Source organism: Mchenga conophoros, linkage group LG23, assembly GCF_057382185.1.
Source record: "Mchenga conophoros isolate Kocher_MC1m ecotype Shallow Benthic linkage group LG23, M_conophoros_male_GT1.1, whole genome shotgun sequence".
In the NCBI taxonomy this organism is placed as follows: Eukaryota; Metazoa; Chordata; class Actinopteri; order Cichliformes; family Cichlidae; genus Mchenga; species Mchenga conophoros.
In genome coordinates, this window is record NC_140547.1 from 30,813,902 (window position 1) to 30,837,206 (window position 23,305).

General features: G+C 40.3%; 1 protein-coding gene, 1 long non-coding RNA gene and 1 pseudogene across 4 annotated transcripts; 1 reads left to right on the forward strand and 2 right to left on the reverse strand.

Moving 5' to 3' along the window:
• Positions 1-572: 572 nt before the first annotated feature.
• On the reverse strand, positions 573-2,830 carry LOC146547607 (OX-2 membrane glycoprotein-like; annotated as a pseudogene). The gene is made up of 6 exons (XR_014890747.1): positions 2,781-2,830; positions 1,999-2,083; positions 1,482-1,819; positions 1,041-1,367; positions 794-876; positions 573-703 (listed from the first exon to the last, which is right to left on the reverse strand). The product of XR_014890747.1 is annotated as an OX-2 membrane glycoprotein-like (transcript).
• A 244-nt stretch (positions 2,831-3,074) lies between these two features.
• On the reverse strand, positions 3,075-8,730 carry LOC146547608 (OX-2 membrane glycoprotein-like). Of its 2 annotated transcripts, XM_085265090.1 has the most exons (8): positions 8,511-8,730; positions 8,102-8,440; positions 7,650-7,976; positions 7,391-7,492; positions 7,179-7,232; positions 3,560-3,601; positions 3,372-3,436; positions 3,075-3,214 (listed from the first exon to the last, which is right to left on the reverse strand). In XM_085265090.1, exons 1-6 carry the CDS (start codon positions 8,563-8,565, stop codon positions 3,585-3,587), a joined length of 894 nt encoding a protein of 297 aa, XP_085121216.1. In that variant the 5' UTR covers positions 8,566-8,730; the 3' UTR covers positions 3,075-3,214; positions 3,372-3,436; positions 3,560-3,584. The 2 variants fall into 2 exon arrangements, with proteins under 2 accessions (XP_085121216.1, XP_085121217.1); XM_085265091.1 differs by lacking the exons at positions 3,075-3,214; positions 3,372-3,436; positions 3,560-3,601 and adding an exon at positions 4,283-6,932.
• A 3,404-nt stretch (positions 8,731-12,134) lies between these two features.
• On the forward strand, positions 12,135-13,636 carry LOC146547609 (uncharacterized). Its single transcript, XR_014890828.1, has 4 exons — positions 12,135-12,799; positions 12,891-12,953; positions 13,047-13,109; positions 13,226-13,636. It is a non-coding gene; the product is annotated as an uncharacterized LOC146547609 (long non-coding RNA).
• Positions 13,637-23,305: the final 9,669 nt, after the last annotated feature.

Here is a 23,305-nt window from a genome sequence, read left to right on the forward strand (position 1 = left end):
AGACTAAGTATTCTTTTTTAATAAAGGGAAAATTAAAAATATTTATGAGTTATTAAAAACCTTTTTTCTGTTCTTTGTTGAATTTGGATTTTAGATTATTCTGAAAAAGGTCATGACCCCAAACCTGTTTTTTGTTTTTTTAGTGGCCTAAACCTTTGTTACATTATATACATCTTTTAAATGTAACTGAAAGCAGCAGTAAATATGAAGGTGAAAACAATTACATGGACAAAGTGGAAGCAGTTATATAAAATGATTTATTTCATGAACAGAAAACATGAAAATAAAATAAAAATCAATGTGAAAATTGTATTAACAAAAATTACAAAAAATAAACACACAGACAAAAAAATAAAGACACACAGCTACAAACATGCATCCAGACAATTAAATTTAATTACAAACTCTCAAAGCTTCAGAACACATTAAACACAATCAGACCTTCTGATTCAGTTTGATTAAATGCATTTTGTTAAGTACTGTATGTTAAGTATACAATGATCAGCTGTCTGCTAGAAAAATACAGAAGACAGCCAATAGGTTTCAGATATAGTAAAAAAACTTGAGAGCATCAGGGTTTCTAATAACAATATCAGAATCAGAATCAGAATACTTTATTGATCCCTGGGGGGATATGACAAAGGTATCTTAGCCATATGTGTTTTTGATTGCGGATTGAATCACATCATATATTTTAGAGCAGCTGCAGGACAAAACAAAGGAGTCAAACCAAAGAGTTAGGCTACAGTAGCAAAGGTGTTAGATTAATTCAGATAGCATTTAAAAGACTTACCTTTTTCCTGTTTGTAAGAATAGTGACAACAGCAACAACACAAACGCAGATCACTGCACCCAACACAATGATCCAAGTAAAATCTGGAAGAAAACAAATGGAAATGTGACATAAAACACTTGAAAGAAATCAGGAAATATTAGACTTAATTTAAAATCTAGAATTTTAGACATGAGGATTACAGAGTAGTGACAAACCCTAATATATATAATGACTTTGAAAAAGGTACCTTCCTTTACCATCTTACCATCATCATTATCGTCATTCCCACCATGCACCTGTTGGACCTCAAGAATCATCACCATCGTTTCTCTCTGAGGAGCAGAGAGCACTCGTGCTGCACATTCCACCTGCGTGCTGTTGTTACGTGAACCTGAGAGCACAGCTGTAGTGGTGACAGTGAATGTAGCATTGGTGTTGGACACACTGACAGTGTTGTACTGTGAGAAGTTGAGGTCTTGTTGTGAGACACTGAGTGTTACAGTGGGAGCAGGTCGACCAGTGGCTGAACAGGAAACAACCTACTCTTCAGTAGAGTTTGACTCTCTGACATCAACAACAGGTTCATGCAGCTCTGTGAAGGATCAGGAAATATTATCAACATGCTCTTACAAACACACAAGCTGCCTACACATTTATGTCCTCCTTGAGGCACTTGTTGTTGGTTAAAGAAGGTAAAAGTTCTCACCATAAACTTGGTGGCAGGGTTTACCTGTGAAGGAGCCTTCAGGATAAGTGTTAAACAGGCAGTGATAGAAGGCTTCATCTTCCTATGTCACATTCCTGATGACTACGATGAGTTCTGTAGTCCAATATATTTAAACTTAACTTTATCTGTGAAGCCGTCATTCACTCTCTGACCAAAGTACTTGTTGTAGGTGGCAACATTTGTCTCCACATCATTTGAACTTTTCTGCCATGCAACCTGAAGGATGTCTTTAGTCTCCAAGAGCTGACAGCTCAGTTCAGCATCTTCTCCCACTGCTGCCAGCACAGTCTGCTGTGTTTGTATCACTGCTGTTAGAGCTGCATGGAGGAAATGAACAGTAAGAATTTCATGCAACAAACTTAAACTGAGTGAAAGAAACAGATGCCACCTCCCTCAGCTTTTCTTTTCTTTTCAAAGATTGATAGACAAAAGCAAACACGTTTCACCTGTTGTACCTCTAATGTGAACATCAGTTACTGCTGAACCGGCTTCTTACCTGCTGGAAGGACTCCGTAGACAAAAAGCAGATATACAAGCACATTCTGTCGCATCATTGCTGCAAGTAGCTGAACTGCAGATTCCTGAGTGCGAAAAAAAAAAAATGGAAAAGTTTTATTTTGAGCAAATGTGACCACATTTACTCCCACGCTCAAAGCCAACGCAGAAAAAGCACTTAAAATCACTAAAAGCAACAAAACGTCCTGCTTTTTATTTACTTTTGCAAAGCTAGTTTGGCTTCCTGAGAATAAAATGTAGGGTGTCACACCACAAAAGAAGTGACGAGCAACTTCATGGTATACCTCTGTCTGTTTCACACTGTTTAAAAAAAAACAAACATACTACATACAACAAGCCATACAACAAGCATACAAATTGCTCACTTTTTTTTTAAACAAAATGCATTAAGTTACACCACCTCTAAATATTCATCCCTGAAGATTTAACATCCCAAGCGTACCGAACTATATGAGCTGGCACCAAACGAGACTGTCATGGTCCTGCGACCATGACTCGGTAACTTTGTGTTTGTGTTCTTTATTGTTATTATTCTCTTTATTATTCTTGGGCTGTTTTGGGATGGTTTGTGTTTTGGGATTTTAGATACTGGGTTTTGGGTTTGTGCTCCCTCTATTGGTCCCTGGTGTTAGTGTTCCCCTGTCTCGTCAGGTTAATCAGGTCCAGCTGTGTCTCCCACCTGTGTGTGATTTCCCAGTGTCTCTCTGTGTACTTATAGTGTGTGTTTGCCTCTGTTCCTCGTCGCGTCGTCTGTATTCATACCTTGTGAAATCCCCTGCGTGCTCTCCCTGCTGTTCTCCCTTCATGTTCAGGTTTGCCACTCCTTTGTGTAGTTTATCCCAGTTTAGTTCGTGCTTAGTTCTGTTTGCCATCTCCACTTTATGTCTGGTATTGTTAATAAATCACCCTTCACATCTGAATAAGTGCTGCATTTGAGTCCTTCCACTCTTCACACGGCCGCTGCCCCGAACCGTGACAGTGACTGTGTGTGAGACCTGACTTGCACAGCAGACTTTGTTGAGAAAATGATATGCATTCATTACTGTGCCGCTTCTGGTTCCCATCAGTTAAATGCAGAATGGTCTGATGCTGTTTCTCTTCTGTTTAGTTTCAGTCTCTGATGTCTACAAAACTCTCAACTCTACTCCGGGAAACCTGAAGAAACAGAGACCTCCAGTGGCCAAGCTGAGCACCTGCTGCTGAAAGAAATAGAAGAAATTCACGCATTGTTTGCATTGTGGAATAATTCCTCAGCATATCTAATTTGCCACAAAGAAAATCAGCCATATTTTTGTGGGATTAAATAAAATAACAAAACAAAGCAGTATTTAGTGTTTTTATGAAATAAATTACATGAAATGATTTATCTTATATTGTCTCCTGAATGTTGCCAGCACAGTCTGTTGTGTCTGTTGAACCTTTAACAGGGAAAAATGAATCAGTCAGCAGCAAACAGAAACACTGGCTACAGCAGCATGTTTGCATCTTATGTTTTGGAAGGACTCACACACAAAAAGCAAGTATACAAGAACGCAACGTACCATCATCGTTGCAAGTGACATTGTTTTAGTTGAGCTGCAGACCTTTATGGGTATAAAACAATGAAGAAGTTTATAGTGAAAAAATATATGCAAACTCAGTGCAGACATACCACACAATCACAGACAAGTCTAAAAAAACAACCCTGAAGAAAAACAAGTTGCTTTTCTTTCTGTTTTTGTATCCCCAGGAAGTGAAAAGCAAGAGAAACATTTATATTTTTGCCATTTCCCAGTAATCTGTATCAGATCCTCAAGTAAAGATCATTGAAACAACCTGAGCAATCGCACATGATGAATTTTTAACAGGAAAGAAAAAACCTTACATAAACTATTTATCCAATTAGTCATGATGAAATGTGTTCATGTAGAATAAAATGCAACTTTTAATTATGGGAGATGTTAATGAACAGAGAATTGTGTCAGTGAATGCCATCAGGGGTTTGTCAGCAATATTATTCTGATGTACCTTTGTCCCACCTGATTACCTTCATTAAACAGCAGCAGGATAGATGGTGGGTCTGCAGAATGACACACGACATGCAGAATCTTTTATGTTCCTCATTTTGTGTCATTTTTATCTTTTATAATATTTTTTTAAACGTTGAATAATAATATTGTCTTATTAAATTAGAATTTAAAGTGCTTCAAAAACTGCGAGCCACACAATAAAACACAACAAACTTGCATGTCCTTACAAAAAAATTCAAGATTAAACAGGTTTATTGTCACTGTGTTATGGCAAAGTTACAGCTATGGTGCGTTGGAGTGTGAGATTCAAAACAAGACAGAGGTAAGTACATATCCTTTATTAAAAGTATAAAAGATAACAACATGAAAAATATTTTCACTACAGTCATGCATAAAACAGTTCCTCCTGTTCGAGGTTAACATAGCAGATCATCTCCCTCCAGCTCCGTCTATTGCCAGCATCCTCCTCTGTCACACCAACACTCTGCAAGTCCTCCTGATGGCTGACCCCAGTTGTGTACTCCTCGCATGCTCACCTTTCCACCTGTCTCTCTCTCTCATTCACACACATGTATTTTGTCTTTCTTTTATTCCTCTTCTCTACAATGCATGCCTCCACTGCTCCAGGCTCTTCATCTGCTCCCTACTGTCACTACAGATCAAAGTATCATCTGCAAACATCATAGTTCACATAGACTTCTGCCTCATCTCATCAGTCAGCCACATCACCATTGCAAACAAGAAGGAGCTCAGAGCTGATCACTGATGTAATCTCATTTCCTGAACCTACCTGTCACTAAAACGTTCGCTTCAGCACTGCCTCACATCCTTATGTCTTATGACCTGGCCCATCCTCACATACTTCTCTAGATCCAAAAATACCCAGTGAAACTCATTCTGTCCTTCTATATTCTTCTCTATCAACACTCTCAAAGCAAACGTCACATCTGTATTCCTCTTTCTCAGAATAAAGTCATACTCCTTACTGATCATCACTTCTCTTCTTAACTAGCTTCAACAACTATTCCCCATATCTTCATGGTGTGGCTCATCAGCTTTATTCCTCTGTAGTGACTACAGCTCTGCACATCACCCTTGTTCTTGAAAACTGATACCAGTACACTTCTTTTCCGCTCCTTAGGCATCCTCAGTCTGGCTAAAAAGTCCACCGCTGTCTGTCCTAGACACTTCCATACCTGCGGTTGATCCTGGTTAAAGGCATGTCATCAGGATCAATGGCCTTCCACTCTTCGTCTTCATCATAGCTGCCCTCACTTCCTCTTTACTAATTCTCTCCACTCTCTGATTCATTAACACTCTGATTCACTCTACCTTGCTCTGCCACTTGCTTCATTCATTATCTCCTAACAGTACTCCTTGTTACTGAGCAGTTTTCGCTGTAGTTAATCGCTCCTGTAAAATAGTCAGATGTCAGATGTCTATTCATATTAATGTACAGAATTCACCTGCTTGCTGCTACTACTGCACTACTGCACATTCACCCAGTGTACATACTACATGTATATATATATAATGTTCTTCCTCTACACCCCCCCCCCCCAATTTTTGCACATGTCGAGGAGCGTGTCAGGCTACATTTCACTGTGTGTTATACTTGTATAACTATGCATGTGACAAATAAAGAACCTTGAACCTATAGTTAACCACGCTAACCAGCTGCACATCCTTTCCAGCTCAATCTCTCTCTGTCACTTTTTTTTTTTTTTTTTTTTTATCTTATCTTCAAGTAGTCTCAACTTTATTAATGTAGTACTGTAACTCTGTTCCAGGCATACTGACAAAAGCACTTAAAGAACTCACTTTTAAAATATTACTCTGCTATGCTTTTACTCTTACTTAAACTCAAACTATGTCCACACACACTGATGTTTTTTAGGAATTTTGTTTGCATGTTTACGCGATAAATGGGCTGGCAGGAGTTTCTGAAAAGCTCCTATTTTACTGATACCAAAACACTATTTACGTTCAGACTAAAGGCCAAAGCTACGTTCACCAAAATGTACCTATGACCGTAACCTCACACCGCCGCTTTTTCTGCAGCTCTTTTGTTTCTTTCAGTCTGTGGTATGTGTGTAGCCTCTTCATATTTTTGAGGTGGATTTAAACTGTTTCCAACACCATCCCTTTCATGTGAACGTGTAGGGGAAACCCTTGATTAGCTAAGCAAGTTCATGACCAGCTTTGTGTTACTGAAAGATATCCTGGGTATGTTAAACTAGCTTCACAGTACAGGGCCCTTGGCAGCTCATAGTCACTGAGTCAACCACAAACTCCTTTGTATACTGAATTATTTTAGCACCATGAATACAAAGTAGAATATTAGTGAAGTGGAAATCATTTTACCATCATTTTCACCATCATCAGTCCTCTGCCAAATTATTTTAATCTTTCTACAGCTTTAGACAGAGCAGAGGATGGGATATAGGATATATGTCAGGTACATCTTTAAAAATAATTTTACCAGAAGTTACACATGTTCACATTCCAACTCTGTGTTACTCTGAGGCATGTATTTATGTCTACGTCTGAGTTACAGCTGATGGTTTTAGGTGATCCTTGTTGCACTGTATTTAACTGCTGTTAGACTGTATTCAGTTTAACAGTAAAAAAAAATGCCACGCATTTAAAGTGTGCATGTAACTCACATGGTATAACGGCAAGGTATAAAATATTATATTTTAGATATTTTATTGCTATAAAAAATTTATTTCATTTTAGCAACATAATGCAGAACATTTTAGACAGCAGCAACAAAAGATTGGTATTTTTTTTGAAGTGCTTAAAACAAGATAAACATTTTACAGTGAGCTGTATAAAACGTATGTAAAGAGCCTTAGATGGAAGCTGAGTTTTAGAGAAGTAAAGATGTGGAGGGGTCATCAGTCTGTGAAAGAAACATTTTGGGGGTTCAGTCAACTAAAGAGTCAGCGAATCTAGAGATTCTACACACACTGAATCCATACATGCAAATTTGAACCCAGCAAACATCTCCCAATATTGGTGTCTATGTGGTGCAGATTTAATAAACCGAGGGAGGAAAATTAATACTTACACAAAGACACATCGATTTATCTTCCAAAGAATTATTAAATAAACATGTAGAAAATGGATATTTATCAAACTGACTTACCAATAATGTCATTGGCTGATTTTTGTGGTATTTTATTTGTTGTTCTCAGGGTCCCTGAGTGACAGAAGGATTTCAAACTTTTAAATAATAAATATTTGCAGATATTAGACAGGTGTCAGTGTAGGTCACATATAAGAGTCATAAAGCATTCTGTTTTAATAGGAAGAGACACATTAAAATAGGACACAAAATAAGTCAAGAGTGAAAGTTACCTCTTCTTGTCTTTTTTTTAAGCAGGACAGCTATGAAAGTGGCTACACAAGCAAAGACTATCTGCCCCACTGCTACACCTGATGCAATGATCCAGAAGGAAACTGTGAGAAAAGCAGGAAAAATATGACACTGATTAACACTGACACATCAATCATGGATCACAGTGAAATGTAGACCTACTGAAGTCATTGTTATTAGCTCCAAATTGACTCAGATAGCATCACTCTATAAATCTGTGACTTTGAAAAAGTTTCTCACCATTATAATCAGCAGTAGCAGCAGCATACACCTGCTGGACCTCAGGAACCGTCACCATCACCTCTCTGTGAGGAGCAGAGAGCACTCGTGCTGCACATCCCACCTGTGTGCTCTGTTTAAGTGAACCTGAGAGCACAGCTGTAGTGGTGACAGTGAATGTAGCGTTGGTGTTGGAAACATTGACAGTGTTGTACTGTGAGAAGTTGAGGTCTTGTTGTGAGACACTGAGTGTTATAGTGGGAGCAGGTCGACCAGTGGCTGAACAAGATACAACCCACTCTTCAGTAGAGTTTGACTCTCTGACATCAACAACAGGTTCGTGTAGCTCTGTGAAGGATCAACAAACACTTTAAGAAAAATGATTTTAAAATGCGATCAACATCTGACAAATTTTCATTTGTTATCTTTTTTGCTGGAGCCTATTGTAATTTGAAGAAGGTAAAAGTTCTTACCATAGACTTGGAGGCAGGGTCTACCAATAAAGGCTCCTTCAGGATAAGTGTTAAACAGACAGCGATAGCATCCTTCATCCTGCTCTGTCACATTCCTGATGACTATGGAACAGTTCCATAGACCAGCATGTTTAAACTTAACTTTATCTGTAAAGCCGTCATTCACTCTCTGGCCAAAGTACTTGTTGTAGGTGGCAACATTTGTCTCCACATCATTTGAACTTTTCTGCCATGTGACCTGAAGGACGTCTTTAGTTTCCAAGAGCTGACAGCTCAATTCAGCATCTTCTCCCACTGCTGCCATCACAGTCTGCTGTGTTTGGATCACTGCTGCTGCACCTTTAACAGAGAAAAATGAATCAGTCATCAGCAAACAGAAAGACTGGCTACTGAAGCATCTGTTCCTTACCTGTTTGAAAGACTCCACACACAAAAAGTAGATACACAAGCACACAATCTGCCATCGCTATTGCAAAGTAACACGTTTGAGATGAATAGGAGACCTTTTTGGATATCAAAAGGTGTAAAAGGTTGGTAGTAAGTGAATAAATGCACACTGAAACTACACAGAAATCAGGGCAGACATACCGCACACTCACAGTTGAGTTAAAAAGTAACTGAACGAAAACAATTGACTTCTCCTTCAATTCTTTTTTTTAACACAAGGAAGGGATCTGCATCAGATCACTTCCTTGTGCTTTCTCAGTAGTCTGTATCAGATCCTCAACAAGTTTACAAAAAACATCCTTTTTAACAGGAATGCCAAAAAGCAAAAAATATTACCTCAAACAAATTATCCCATCAGTTATGGCCTGGTCGTGACCTGATGTCACACACACATGACCGTGGTTTTGCTGTTTGTCACATTATTAAAGTCAGCATTATGTACTGTAATATGCAGACATTAATCTGAGACTCTTTGGATCATTCTGAGTCTCATTAATTATTGCATTAAAACAGATATTTCAATGTTGTATATCAGATATCTGAGAACGAAGAAAACCAACTATGTGTTTGTGGTGTCGCAGAGCTGTATGACTGCACTTGTGTTCATTATGGGTCTGTTTCTATAATTTTGTTTCTAACGTGAATATTTGCACAGACTGACAAACTTCATGTTTCATTCAGTTTATGCAGACTCAATTTATCTTTGATTAAGAATAAAGATGTTTTACTATTATAGAATATGAATAAGCTCTGTTATAGCACTCTGTATCATTTTAAACATAAAAGGCTGGATGTTAAAACCTTTGACCCTCTTATGTGTTTTTAGCCACAGCTTTTTAATCAACTTTATTAAACAGCGGTAGAAATGTGACCATGTGCCATCACTGTTGCAAATGGTCAAGTTTTAGTTAAAGTGCTCTGGGCATAACACTCAGAGATAAACAAAGTAAATATAGACACAGACTACACAAGAAACACTAAGCTTTAACACCCACAGGCAAGCGTGGGTGTTTCTTCCCTTTTCATGCTTCTTCGCCTAATAATTAGAGTTACTATTGCATCAAGTTCCCATTAGTCTAATGCAGAGGAGGCCTTTGGTTGTAGGGTATTTTTATTTAAAGTTTCACGGTCCTGGGTCTTTTGACCCAGCGGTTTGTGTTTCTTACTATTATTATGTTCTTGCGTTCTAGCTTATTCTTATTAGACTTTTTAGTTCCAAGGGTTTTGATTCTGTGCTCCCTCTGTTTAGTGTCTGCCCGTGTGTTCCCTCTGTTCTGTCTGTATAGCGTCTCTGAGTCCAGTCTGTGTATTTCCTGTTTTTCTTTGAAGGTCCATGTCCTATTTCAGTATTTTTAGTTTCGGTTGCTCTGTCTTGTTAGGTCTAACTTCTCCCGACTGTGTTCCCACCCGTTCCTTGTTCCCTCATGTTCCTGCCTGTGTATTTATAGTGTGTGTCCTCCAGTGTTCAGCGTCACGCTGTACCCTCATCTTATGCTGTGTGTTCTGTTTGCCTGCCTGTGTAAGGTTATTTTTGTATTTTCAGTCTGTTACTTTTGAGTTCAGCATTAAAGCTGTTTTGACTTCACGGTTTGCCTCTATGAGTCCTGCGTTTGGTTCCTCCATACTGCCTGCCTGCACACAGCCTTGACATAAAGAGCCAACGTGATGCCTATTAGCTTCGGTAACTCTACCATTATATCACTGTATCAGGTGAGAAAACATCCTCCATCTCCACATAACTATGAAGCAGCATAGTTATCCTCTAAAGTCTCTGTTTACTTTGTTCCAAAACAATCATCTTAACCAGAGACGACATCAGGACTTGTTCAGTAATTTACAGGACTGAACAACAACAGCAGCACAAGTTCAGATTCTAATTTAGATTGTATGTCCACTGCAGTTTAATCTGCTATCATTTAGTTAATATGAAAACAATGTTAGTGTTAGATGTTTAAGTCTGTAGTCGGCTTCATGTTCGAGTTAATCCTGTAATATAGGCTAATATAACTGACAGGGGATTTCTAAACATCACCCCGCAGTTCTTCAGCTGAGACACCTGAGTTAGAAAACACAAACACTGCAGTTGTCTTTTACTTGCGAGGACGGTCACAGAGCGCTCTTCCTTGCAGGAGGCACTCACGGACTCGCGCTGTATCACTGTCAGCGTTCTTTATTTATACAAGCTTGTGTCTGTGTGTACAAAGATAACAGAGTTATTCTAAGAACTCAGAGCTGAGGTTCCCCTTTTCTAAGTCTGCATGTTCTTACAGAAAGAGGAAGCTGTTAGTTGTTTATCACACAAGAGTTCATGTCAAAAGTCACATAGACATTTGCTTAGTGTTCAATAAAAGAACACATTTCATGAAGCTGATCACACTATATACAATTTCCCCCTGACAATAACTAAATCATTTTTTTTTAAAAATACAGTTAATTACATTAACCCTTTCATGCATAGAGGTCACTACAGTGAACAGCTATTCAAAGGCTGTTTGCTTGTATTTGTGTCAGTGTTGATGGTGTACTTGCACATAAACCACTACATTGGACACTGATGTGTCACTCCATCACAACTCTGGTCATTTAATGTTACTATAGATGTACGACATGTGTCATTTTAATTATTGTTATTTCATCCTGTCATGCATGAAAGTAGTAATACGATGGCACCTATCCAAGATGGCGGCCAACTGAACGATGGCACCTATCCAAGATGGCGGCCAACCAAACCGGTTTGAGAACCGGTTTGACCGGTTTCGTGCGTGTGCGCATGCGCGTTCAGTAATTCGATGGCACTAGTCCAAGATGGCGGCCAACCAAACCGGTTTGAGAACCGGTTTGACCGGTTTCGTGCGTGTGCGCATGCGCGTTCAGTAATTCGATGGCACTAGTCCAAGATGGCGGCCAGCCAAACCGATTTGACCAGTTTCGTGTGTGTGTGTGCGCATGCGTGTTCAGGTGTTGAAATACCACAGGGTATCAGAGGGGTTATATGAGTTTATGTGTTTTTAACGGGGTTTTAATTTAATCAAACCATAGGGTTTTTAATTAAACTATTTTTTCACTTAGGTGTATCGCAACATTCAGTTATGCATGTGTTCTTAAAAGCAATTCTTTGTTTCTTGTTTCATTCTTGGCGGAGTGGAAGCTGTTTTGGTTCACAGTGCGCCTTAACAAAGAGGGTGTGCTCTAGTCAAAAGTGTTGGTAATAGTGTTTTAATCACACTAATTTTCTAAATCTGACAATGTCTCAGCTTGCAGTGAGGCATGCATTTTATTTTATAAATGGCACAAATGGGAATTTCTTCTGAATGGGTGATGTCAGCATGTTCACAAGCGTTTCATTTAATCAAACCCCTAGTTTTAATTTAACTAGTTTTTACACATCTACTGGGGTTTCTTTCCAGGGTTGATGCGATCATTTTATTTAAAAATCGGGATTTCGGAATGTTGAACTAAGAGTGAGACAAAGCCAGCCAGCTAGTTTTTAACACAGTAAATGTTACAAATAGCATTCAGTCCTTTAGAAAATAAATGCTATAAGCAGCCAGTATCGCTCTTTTCATCAGCCCTTTAGAAAATAAACGCTACAGTGATACTTCTAAAACCAGTCGCCCAGACCCGCTCCAACTTTTCAACAGCTGGCTAATTGTTTGAATTTGTTCAGGATTGTAAAAGCCCACCGCTGGGTATCACTTAGTTGTTGAGAGTACCATGCGAACAAGGGTCCAGCCTATTGTTTAAAGTGGCCAGTATTGGCTCTTTTTGTAATTCCTCGACAAGGTAAATGGGGGCAGGTGATACCAGTCGGGTGGGGACCCCGCCTATTGTCTGAAGTATCGGCTCCTTTGTAATTCCTTGAGAAGACAAAAGCCCTGTAGGGCCTCATTTAAATTGATTGGAGACATACCTTTCTTTTTGGAAACACCCACCCTATATAAAAAACACGCTCAGAGCCCGATACCCTGAGCCATTTACGCCTCAAGATTCGCTGCAGAGCACACCATTTTCTTTGCGATCATCAACACTAACATCGTTCTTTACAACATGGACATCGTAAACGGTAAGTAAAACAAAACCTATTATTGGATTTTTAAAAAGTGTTATGTTAACATATTATAGGATATTCAAACTATCTTTTTTTCCTAAAACAAAAGCTTAATTTTTAGGAGTTCGGGAGAACGGCCCAGGACCCTTTTCTTTAGAAACGGGCGCTTTTACAGCTGGAACTAGTTCTCTAACAGGCACAAGGTGTGTACAGCATTACTGGATTTTTAAACGTATGTATGTTTTAAACTAGCGATTGTTTTAAATTATGTAATAACGTTTTTGTTTGTTCCAGGGTTAACAAACTGAGCAGGAAAACATTCAGACACCGCTACCACAGAGCCCTACCTTACATCAGGTGTGTATACAACGGGATGTATAGTTGTGTATTTTTTTTTAAAGGGGTTTAAACAATTACAAATGTTCTAAACTGACCGTTTTACACCTACAGAGCCACGCCAGAGAACCGGGTGTGTGGAGAAGCAGGACCATCCCGAATAACGCACACTACAAGGTAAGCATAGGCATATATAAATTAGATAAAAAGAGATAGAGAGGGAGACACGCTTATTCAGTTTGAAATGGGTACATGTATAATATGTTTTAACACATGTCTATCTATCTTCACAGACTGCAGAACAGCACCCCTCCTCATAATGATCAGGACACCATACGATTCCAGACGTTTTTGGAATGTTTAAGCAGTATCGACCTCCCAGAACAACAAAAACCTGGAGCTTTGTGCAACAGTGGAGAGTCAGAACCGATCTTCATCAGCGAACCTGCAACACCCCCGAGTGAGTGGCTACCACGCGATTTCTCTGATGTTTTTGAGTACAGCATGTCAGATTTTGATCTAGTTCATATACCCACCACCCCAGAATGTGTCAGAAATAGCGTTGATTCACACATAGATTTCGAAGAAGACGGCATAACAGACTCTCAAATATCAGCGGCGTATGATGCTTACATAAAGCTTCCAGACGCTCAGCCTGCTGAACAAAGTCATATAGCTTCAATAGCTTCAATAGCTGATAAATTATGTTTGATTGAAGCTAGACTCAATCAATACCACCAAGAAGCACAGGTACAAAGGCAACAGTTTACCAAACTCATAAACAAAGTGTGTAGTACATTAGACAACATCTGCAGCAAAATTTCAAGTCCCTGACTTTTAAAATCCAGACCATGGACCCTCCAAATAAATTATTTAAACATAATAACGGAACCTCCACTCCTGTTAGATGTTTTGACTTAGAGACTTTTATGCAGTGGGCTGAAGAAACAGATAAAAAATTAGACGATATTATAGCTAGACTTAATAGGGTGCCTGCATCAGCCTCATCCGATACACATCCTTGTCAGACTGTTCCTACGTCTGCTATTGCTGATGGGGCTATTGTTGCTAATAATAGTGATAGTACAGCTGGTGTTGCTCGGGCCGTTGCTGTTACTGATGCTAACCATATAGCTTGTGCTGCTGGTGATTTTGCGTCTGATGCACAATCTAGCCGGGTCACCTCTGCTGCAGCTACTGCAGTTGTTATTGAGCCCGTTGTGCAGTCTGGGTCCGGCAGCCGCTCTCAGTCACACATTAGAGAGATACCTAATTTTAATGCTCGCGAATTGCGTGAACGCCTTGATTTTAGGGGTATAAGTCTCGATCATCCAGAACAAGTGCCGGCGCGAGTGCGCGAGTGCTTAGCCAATGTGATAGACAGAGCTGTGGCGGGATCCCAACAGGGCAGTGTTCTAAACGTGGTCCTGCGTGGCCCCTCGCTGGCTTCAGATGTTCAGGCTGTTTTAAACGCTGATGATCGGTATGATCCGGAGCTGTTTCTCGATCAAATTGCACAAGTTATGCAGAGTAATGATGAATCTATCGGTGATGATGAATTAGAGTTTATTGTCACGGTAGCTCAGAACAGTAGTGGCGGGTCTCGCTTAAGACTGGCGCACATACCTTATGATGAGATTCTCTCAAAGAAAGGCAGACATTTATACACACCAAACAACACAAACAACAATTTGTGCTTCTCCCTATGCATAGCACATTCATTAAACTCATCATCCTCTGAGCATGAAAAACTTGCTACAGCTAAACAGATGCATGCTGAAGTAGGTCTATGCGACACACAGCAAGTATCATTCTCTGATGTCGGTAAATTTGAGAAGCACTTCAACATTAAGATTGTAATCTATTACCACACAGAAGGGCGTAAACGCCTGGAATGTTTTTACACACATGAAGAGCCAAACCCTAACACGTTGATGGTGTATCTCCATAATCAACATTACCACCTGATTTTAAACCCGACCGCTTTTTTGGGGGGATCCTATGTGTGTAATTTCTGTTACAGTATATATAATACACCATTACAGCACAGCTGTAAACATAGATGTAACACATGTTACACACTCTGTCAACATCACAGGGGACCCACAGTGAAATGCAACGACTGTAACCGCATCTGCAAATCACAACACTGTTACCAACAACACAAATTACCTGAATTAAAACACAACATGATCCCCTGTGATAATATGAAACATTGCATGCACTGTGGCACCACATATAGAGAATCCAAGAAATTGCCACACAAATGTGCGCAGCCTAGATGCGAGCACTGCCGCGAACCTAAATTAGCAGGAGACTCCGACCATCAGTGTTTCATACAGCCTGTTGAAAAACAGAAGCCTAACGATAAATACATTTTATATGATTTTGAGACGCGGTACCACAACGGTAAACACGAGGCTAACTTTGTGTGTGCGTCTGATCTGAAGGGCAATAAGTTCACATTTAATACATTAAAGTGTGTGGAGGCGTTTGTGCAGCATTACAGACGCCCAAGGTTTCGTGGGTACACTTTCATAGCACATAATGCATCTGGCTTTGATAACTACATACTCCTCGAGTACTTTGTCAGACAGAGCATAACACCTAGTGTCATAATGAGCGGCAGCCGTGTGATTTTAATGCATGACAGGGACTATGACCAGCGGTGGATTGATTCGTTCAGCTTTTTGCCCATGGGCCTTGCCAAAATACCCTCTGCTTTAGGTTTTCAAGACCTGCAGAAGGGCCATTTCCCACACAGGTTTAATACGAGGGATAATGAGCGTTATGTGGGCCCGTACCCAGACCCCTCCTTCTACGGCTATGAGCACATGTCTGAAAGCGATAAGGTGCGATTCATGGAATGGTACCAGGTTGCCTCACAGAATCCCTTTGATTTTCAGGCTGAACTCAGGCGTTACTGTGTTAACGATGTTGATGTCCTGCGTAAAGCATGCATCATTTATCGTGACACGCTACTGGGTTGTACTCAAGTTGATCCATTCATGTATACCACCCTGGCTGCATTTAGTATGGGTGTGTATAAAACGCTGTTTCTGCCTAGAGACGCGCTCGCTCTCACGTATGAAGGGGCATACGTTGAGCAGAACAAGACGTTTTCTAACGTCTCTATTGAATGGCTTCAATATGTGTCCCACACCACCAACAAAGTGGTAAAACATGCTCTCAGAGGAGGCGAACAGAGGGTTGGACCGTATTTTGTGGACGGTTTTGACCCCACAAGTAATACAGCTTATGAATTTGCAGGATGTTTTCACCACGGTTGTGTTAAATGCTACCCCGAGAGTGAAGTTAATCCTGTCAGCAAAGCATCCTATGGACTGCTGCATCGCATGTTTTGTGACAAAGTTGATGCACTGAGATCACAACACAGTGTGAGCGTAATAGTGATGTGGGAGTGTGAATGGGCTGCCTTGAAGCAGACAGACCCTGCAGTTGTGGCTTTCATGCATACGTACAGAAAGCCAGAACGCCTGAATCCCCGAGACGCCCTTTTTGGCGGTCGCACAAATGCTCTAAAGCTGTACCACAAGACTGCTTGTGATGAAAAAATATTTTACTACGACTTCACCAGTCTCTATCCCACAGTGCAGTCTAAAAAAGACTATCCTGTAGGACACCCTCAAGTCATTTACACCAACTTTGACAAGCTAGAAAATTATTTCGGCTTTGTTAAATGCACAGTGCTCCCACCTAAGGGTCTTTTTCACCCCGTCCTACCCTACAGATGCCATGGAAAACTGATGTTTCCACTCTGCAGCATGTGTGCTGAAGACCAGAACCAGCATACTGCATGCGGGCACAGTGACAGTGAGCGGGTGTTGAAAGGCACATGGGTCTCATTTGAGCTTGAAAAAGCTGTTGAGAAGGGATACAGGGTTCTTGCTGTTGATGAGGTGTGGCATTTCCCCAATAAGACCGACACATTGTTTAAAGACTATGTGAAAGCCTTCCTAAAACTCAAACAGGAGGCCTCGGGGTATCCTGAACATGTGAACACACCTGACGAACAGCAGAAGTACATAGACGAGTATTATGAGAAGGAGGGAATAATGCTAGACCCATCCAAGATTTGTGTAAATAAAGCTGTTCGTAACTGTAACAAGCTGTTGTTAAACTCGTTATGGGGTCGTTTCAGCATGAGGTCAAACATGGCATCATCTGAGCTCATTACAGACCCTTCCAGATTTAGCCAGCTAATGTTTAGCGACCAGTACGACGTGCGTCAGTTTTGTTTCATCTCTGACGACGTCGCAATGGTGCAGTGGCGCCACACTGATGGTAGAGCTTCCCGTGTGAAGGACGTTAATGTCTTTGTCGGGGCCATGACCACTGCACACGCCAGACTCATGCTGTATGATTTGCTAGACAACTTGCAGCAGCGCGTGCTGTATTGTGACACGGACAGTGTCATTTTCACGGCACGCCCTGGCGAGTGGATGCCTCCTCTAGGTCCGTTTCTGGGGGATCTCACAAGTGAATTAGATTGTGGAGAGGATGGTGTGGAGGATTACATAGCGGAATTTGTTTCCGGTGGGCCAAAATGTTATGCGTATCACACATCGCTGGGCAAGACCCAGGTCAAATGTAAAGGCGTCACACTGAATGCATTAAACTCGAAAGTTGTCACCCACGACTCCTTGAAAGGTTTAGTCCGCAAGTTTGTAGCCAATCAGACATCAGACGCACACCTAGTTGCCGTGTCTGATAGCATCAGACGCGATAAAAAGAAGCTTCATTTGAAGAATGAAACCATTGTGAAAAAAGTTAAAGTTGTTTACAATAAGCGCCGTGTGCTCCCAGACTTCACAACCCTTCCTTATGGATTTTAAATTAGAACAGGGGTTTGACGCCCGGTTGCAGCATCCGTTCAGCATGGTGGTCAGCGGTCCCAGTAACTGTGGCAAGACTTTTTTTGTTAAAAACATAATTGAAAACTCTTCCAGGATTATATCATGCAGCATTGATAACATTGTGTATATATACTCATGCTGGCAGACACTATATGACCAGCTTCTTAAGATAAGAAACATAAACTTTGTTAACGGTATACCCGAATCTCTTGCTGATGACACCCTTCTGCCTGCAGAAAAGAACAATTTGTTAATTATAGACGATGTGATGAACGATGCAGCTAACAATTTAGAAGTACAAAATGTGTTCACAAAGTATGTGCATCATAGGAATTTGAGTTGTATATATCTAGTTCAGAATTTGTTTATTCAGGGAAAATCCAGTAGAACCATTTCCTTGAACACTAATTACCTAATATTGTTTAAAAATCCGAGAGATAAATATCAGGTTATGCTTTTAGCCAGGCAAATGTTTCCGGGTAATACTAAATATTTTATAGAAGCGTTTAATGATGCCACATCGACAACATACGGGTATCTTTTAATAGACTATAAAGCTAAGACCCCGGACTATTTAAGACTCAGAACAAATTTACTGTCAGACCGTCCGGTTGTTTACATTCCAAAACAAAAATCAGCAAAGAGGTGAGAGGATGTCATCACGCATGCGGAGGAATCTGTCTCTGTTGGAGATGATATACAGGGCTCCTCCTACTCTACGCAGAGTTATTATTAGTAATTCAAACTTAGATTTTATCAATGCATTGTGTGAGATAGCCTTTAATGTATTGCATGGTAACATTCCACTGACCAATCAGCAGTACAAACAGCTAAAAAAGAAAAAAACAATAATCAGACTGATTGCAGACAAAAAAATAAAATCTTTGAAAAAGAGAAAGACAATCAACCAATCTGGAGGGTTTTTACTGCCGTTATTAGGGGCTGCAATCCCTTTCATAACCAGTCTGATAGCAAACAGGTGAAAATGGAACATGTGCAAAAGATGTTTTTGGTACCCCAACACCAGTTGGACTTAATAAAGCAACAGCAGCAGCAGCAGCAAACAGGCACCATCAGACAACAGTCTCAGAACGAGTTGGACAAGGAGATGTTACAAGTGTTACAAGATTCTGACATAGATGTGTATGAGAAGGCTAAAAAATACAGCGATATTCTCCAAAGATACCTCACCCTTGTGAGACAAGGTGCCCGTGAAAAGAATGTACTGTCTTTATCATTACCTGAACAATTTAACAGGGATGTGCAACCCCAGTCGGCGGACACATTGCCTGTTCATGGTGATGCCGGGGTGCGGGATCTTGTTGCGGAGAATGTTTTAACACACATACCTAAAAGGAGTAGGAGGAATGCAGAACTTATTCTATCAGCGGTGAACCGTTCGCCACACTTGATCTCTTACAATGACAAAGGCGAAATTGTTGTTGATAAACAAACCATCCCTGGTTCACACATTTATGATCTAATTAAAGCCGTCACAACCACACACACACCTTCTGAGGGTTTGAGACCTATCGGTTGGACAGAGTTTTTAAAAGCTTTCTCAGATTTAAACATACCGTTATCAGCCATATCTAACACAGGCATACGTAAGACCGTCGCCTTGTATAAAACCGATCACACACTGTCTGAAGACCGTGGTTTTTTAAAACACACACCAAAAAAGAACACCCCCGGTGGACCGCTGCGACATAGTACACTAAAAAAAATAAAGAATAAAAAAAACAAAATAAAGGGGGGTCCTGTAGAGTGGTTGGATTTTTGAATTCAGGTTTTTTTTCTTATTGCAGAAATTGTTTTTCTGCTAAAAATATTTGCTGTTTGGTGTTTTTCTACTGTTGTGTTTTTTTTTCACTTATTGCTGCTAAATTGTTTTGTTTTATTTTCTTTTATTACTGTTAAATATTTTATGTCTTTTATTACTGGTTAATGTTTGATTTCTTTTATGTTTAAACAAAGTATGTTATGAATCTATATATATATACGAGATTTGATAATAAATACCATTGACTCGATTAAATCATGCTCTCATGTTGTTTTTATTATTATTCTCATTAGTACATATCAGTATCCACATTGCACACACACATAATCACTGCATACAGCAACAGGTTGTATGTTGTTGACAAATCGACACACCATAGCATCATTACAAATTAAATCAGACCCATACATGTTAAGCAGGCGGGCATAAGATACACCATTTTGCATATGATATAAAAAAAATACACAATGTTGACCGCATGTGATGGAGAAGTCGTTCTGCACTTGTTTTCCTGAATATAAAACAGTGGAGCCGTTTTTTAGAAGAAACATCTTTATTGCTGGGGGAAAACTGTCTAACGAGTGACCAAAACTATCAAAAAAATAACCGCGTCTGTCTCTCGAAATATAAACAGCAAGCCAATGTTCCCCTGGCATCGTAGAAGGGTGGGTGTTTACAATACACATAGCAGGGAGTCTTTGAAGCCGTTCAGTGGTTAGTTGGTCATAGGCTAACACGCCTAGGAAATGTGTGTTTTTATTGATAATGCCGCCGACCACGGCTGATAGTTCTATAGTGTTCATGACCGTTTTTGTCTCAATAGTAGTCCAAGAGCACCTGTCTCATGTTAGATATTTCAATGACTGAATCAAATACAGAATAACACAAGAGGTTCACTGTACGGGGTAGTGGATTTCTGAAACGGGTTTCCAATCTCACGTTCCCAGTTTTAATTAACGACACATTCCCTGAATGTCCTTCGTCAGCTTCCAGATTGAAACAGAATAAAGTGTAGCCGTTACCAAAGTCGTCACGTGTTATGGCCAACGATCTGTCCTTTAAATGTCTCCCTGTGGTTTGTATCAGCTGGTAAAATTCTCTGATATAGTGTTTTCTCTGGAAATTTGGCTGGAATGGTTTAGCAGGATAAGCCTGACTATCAGCATATAAAGACATAAATTCTATATCGCAGTTTTCAAAATGAAATGGATTACGCTGGTAGGAGCCTGTGTATGCTTCATTGTCTATGAATGCAATGATGACAAATTTAGGTATCCTACCCATAAATAAATTGTCATTTGTTGATATTCTAGCCCCTGCAGGTATGGAGAAGGTCTTTAAAGATACTCTGTCTACCGTGTATTTTGCGTTTGCATGGTGCAATGCCTTGCTGTGTGCAAGTCTGACGCTAGGTGATACACTAACTTTCTTGACAAAGAGACTGGCTGAGACAATTTTAACTCTGTATGCATTGGCATCCGCTGTCATGAGAGCAAATTCGTCTTTAGAGCGCACAAATTTCAGCGACAGGTCGATTCCATTAAGTAACAGTTTTTCTTGAAAAAACAGGTCTGCATGTACTGGTGCAATCAATTCAACAATACTACTATTTGCTGTGTAGCCACCTCTGGTCATCAGACCCTGGTTCTCTCCTTCTATAGATGTGTCATTCATGTGTGATGCTGTATCCTTACAGAATAACCCGGTGCTGAACTGTGTGTCTAAAGTGTCCTTATTATAATTGATAAGACATTCTATCACACCTCTGTATGGATATGTATTGGATGATTGACTAATGAGCCGGTCTCCCAAATTAATATCGACTTGACTAAATATGCTGCATCCAGGATAATTAATAAATCCTACATTAGCGTCCCTAGCCAGGTTTGAGCCATCAGCGTTTGTGATTCTCACCCGTGTGTAGATATATGAGTCATTTAGATCCAGGTAATCTTCACCCGACGATGAGATGTAAAACTCGATCGGCCCTCCATCAGTGATTGCAGATACAGGTGGGATTTCAATAAATGTGCTTTTCTCAATGCTAGTCTGTGTGTATGGGACAGTAAAAAGATCGAGCTCTGTTTTTACACATTCTCCAGAATGACTGTGTAACAGTGCCATTTAGAATATGTCAAGCGCTGCAGTTTTTGAACGAGTGGTTCTGGGTCTCTTCACTCTGCGTGACGGTGTCCGTTTGGTGGCTCTCCTGCTAGGTTTTGTGGTTTTACGCTTTTTAGACAACGGCTGCCCTGGGGGTGGGGTCTTAGATGGTTTGGGCGTATACACATACAAGCCGTTACCGTCCTGCTTAGTGGTTGAGGGTCTGGTTATGTTGGTTATGACATCAGACACTATGCCCGATGCGGCTGTTTTTAGGTGTGGTTTGACTATGCTGACTCCTTTTTTAAACAGCGGTACTGCAAATCTAAACAAGCTACGGAACAACCCACCCAGACCTGTCCCATATTGTGTACTGGTCCCAACATACCCTCCGAGCTCTCCACCAGCCTGTGATAAGTAGTATTTTACATATTTTGAGTCATCAGAGTTGTAGACGGTCATCCTTTTTTTTTCAAAAATGCTGTGTTATCGGTCGGAAGTGTAACTTGACAAACACTTTGCCGTATAAAAAGGGTATGTGTTGATTTCGATCGTCTTTCAAATCAATTTCTATGTCGTCGATTAATGTCTTTGACACAGGTGTGTAGTGTGGGCTGTCAAATTGTAGAATAGGCAACCGGCGGTCATCGTCTGTAATATTTATAGCTCTTAATAGCCTCGCGTGGGCGTCACCCACAAGCTGGTAATCAACGATATCTGCATAAATAAAGATGTTATATTTTCCCCCGTATATGTCTGCGGGGTGCGGGGCATATGTGTTTTTATAATGAAGTGCAAACGGTTCTCCTGTTTTGAATCCTAGGATTTCCGCCAGTCTCCCTCTAAATGTGAGAATAGTCCCCCTAGGCCCCATAACACAGGCATGGTTACTAACGGCGTTGTACTGCATTTTAATGTCTCCAGTGGCTTGGTGCTGTTGACATTTAAAATTAAATTCTTTTATTATCTGTTCCACAGATGCATAATGGCCCACAGACAGTTCGATCATGGTTATGGCTATGGTTCCATCTTTGACGGGGTCATGAATTTCCACTTCCGAATCTGATTGTGGAAAAGTCCGCCATATGCGTGGGTACTGTATCTCTATAACAGCGACCTCATATGGCTGATCCAAAACAATAGGTTTTGCTAGCTTTGTTCTAAAATTAGATATCTTATTACCTGGGTAAACATGTGATGAAGCATTCGAGAAGAGGCTTACATAGAAGCCTGCATTGTTGTTCTTTTTATTCATGCTTTCTCAGTCTATGCTCAGTGTTGAATGAATGTGTGTAGAGCTGCGTCATCTGAGTTAATTACGCCTCAACGATGTCTTTTTCTGGAATCCACGAATTAAAGCTGTTGGGCCATCCTAGCCATTTCACTAGCACCTGCTTTTTCCGACCCACTTTTTTTCTAGCCAATATGTTTTCAATTTTAAATGTTTTGTTTTCATCAACAACCACACGTTGTATCTCAGGCTCATAAAATGAACCTTTCAATACCTCTCCTGCTAGATCCACTAGTCTGTACACTGGGGGCTGTCTCCCTATACGTTCCTTGACTGTGAAAATCTCATCGGTGTAGGTCTGCTCGTATCCTTTTCGAAA

Bases quoted from the DNA above. Each gene is read 5' to 3' on its own strand.
- LOC146547608 (XM_085265090.1), bottom strand. From the start codon at position 8,565: ATGGCAGATTGTGTGCTTGTGTATCTACTTTTTGTGTGTGGAGTCTTT. The intron at 7,977-8,101 runs GTAAGAACTTTT...GATCCTTCACAG, and splicing joins ACCCTGCCTCCAAGTCTATG to AGCTACACGAACCTGTTGTT. The intron at 7,493-7,649 runs GTGAGAAACTTT...CTTTTCTCACAG, and splicing joins TGCTACTGCTGATTATAATG to TTTCCTTCTGGATCATTGCA.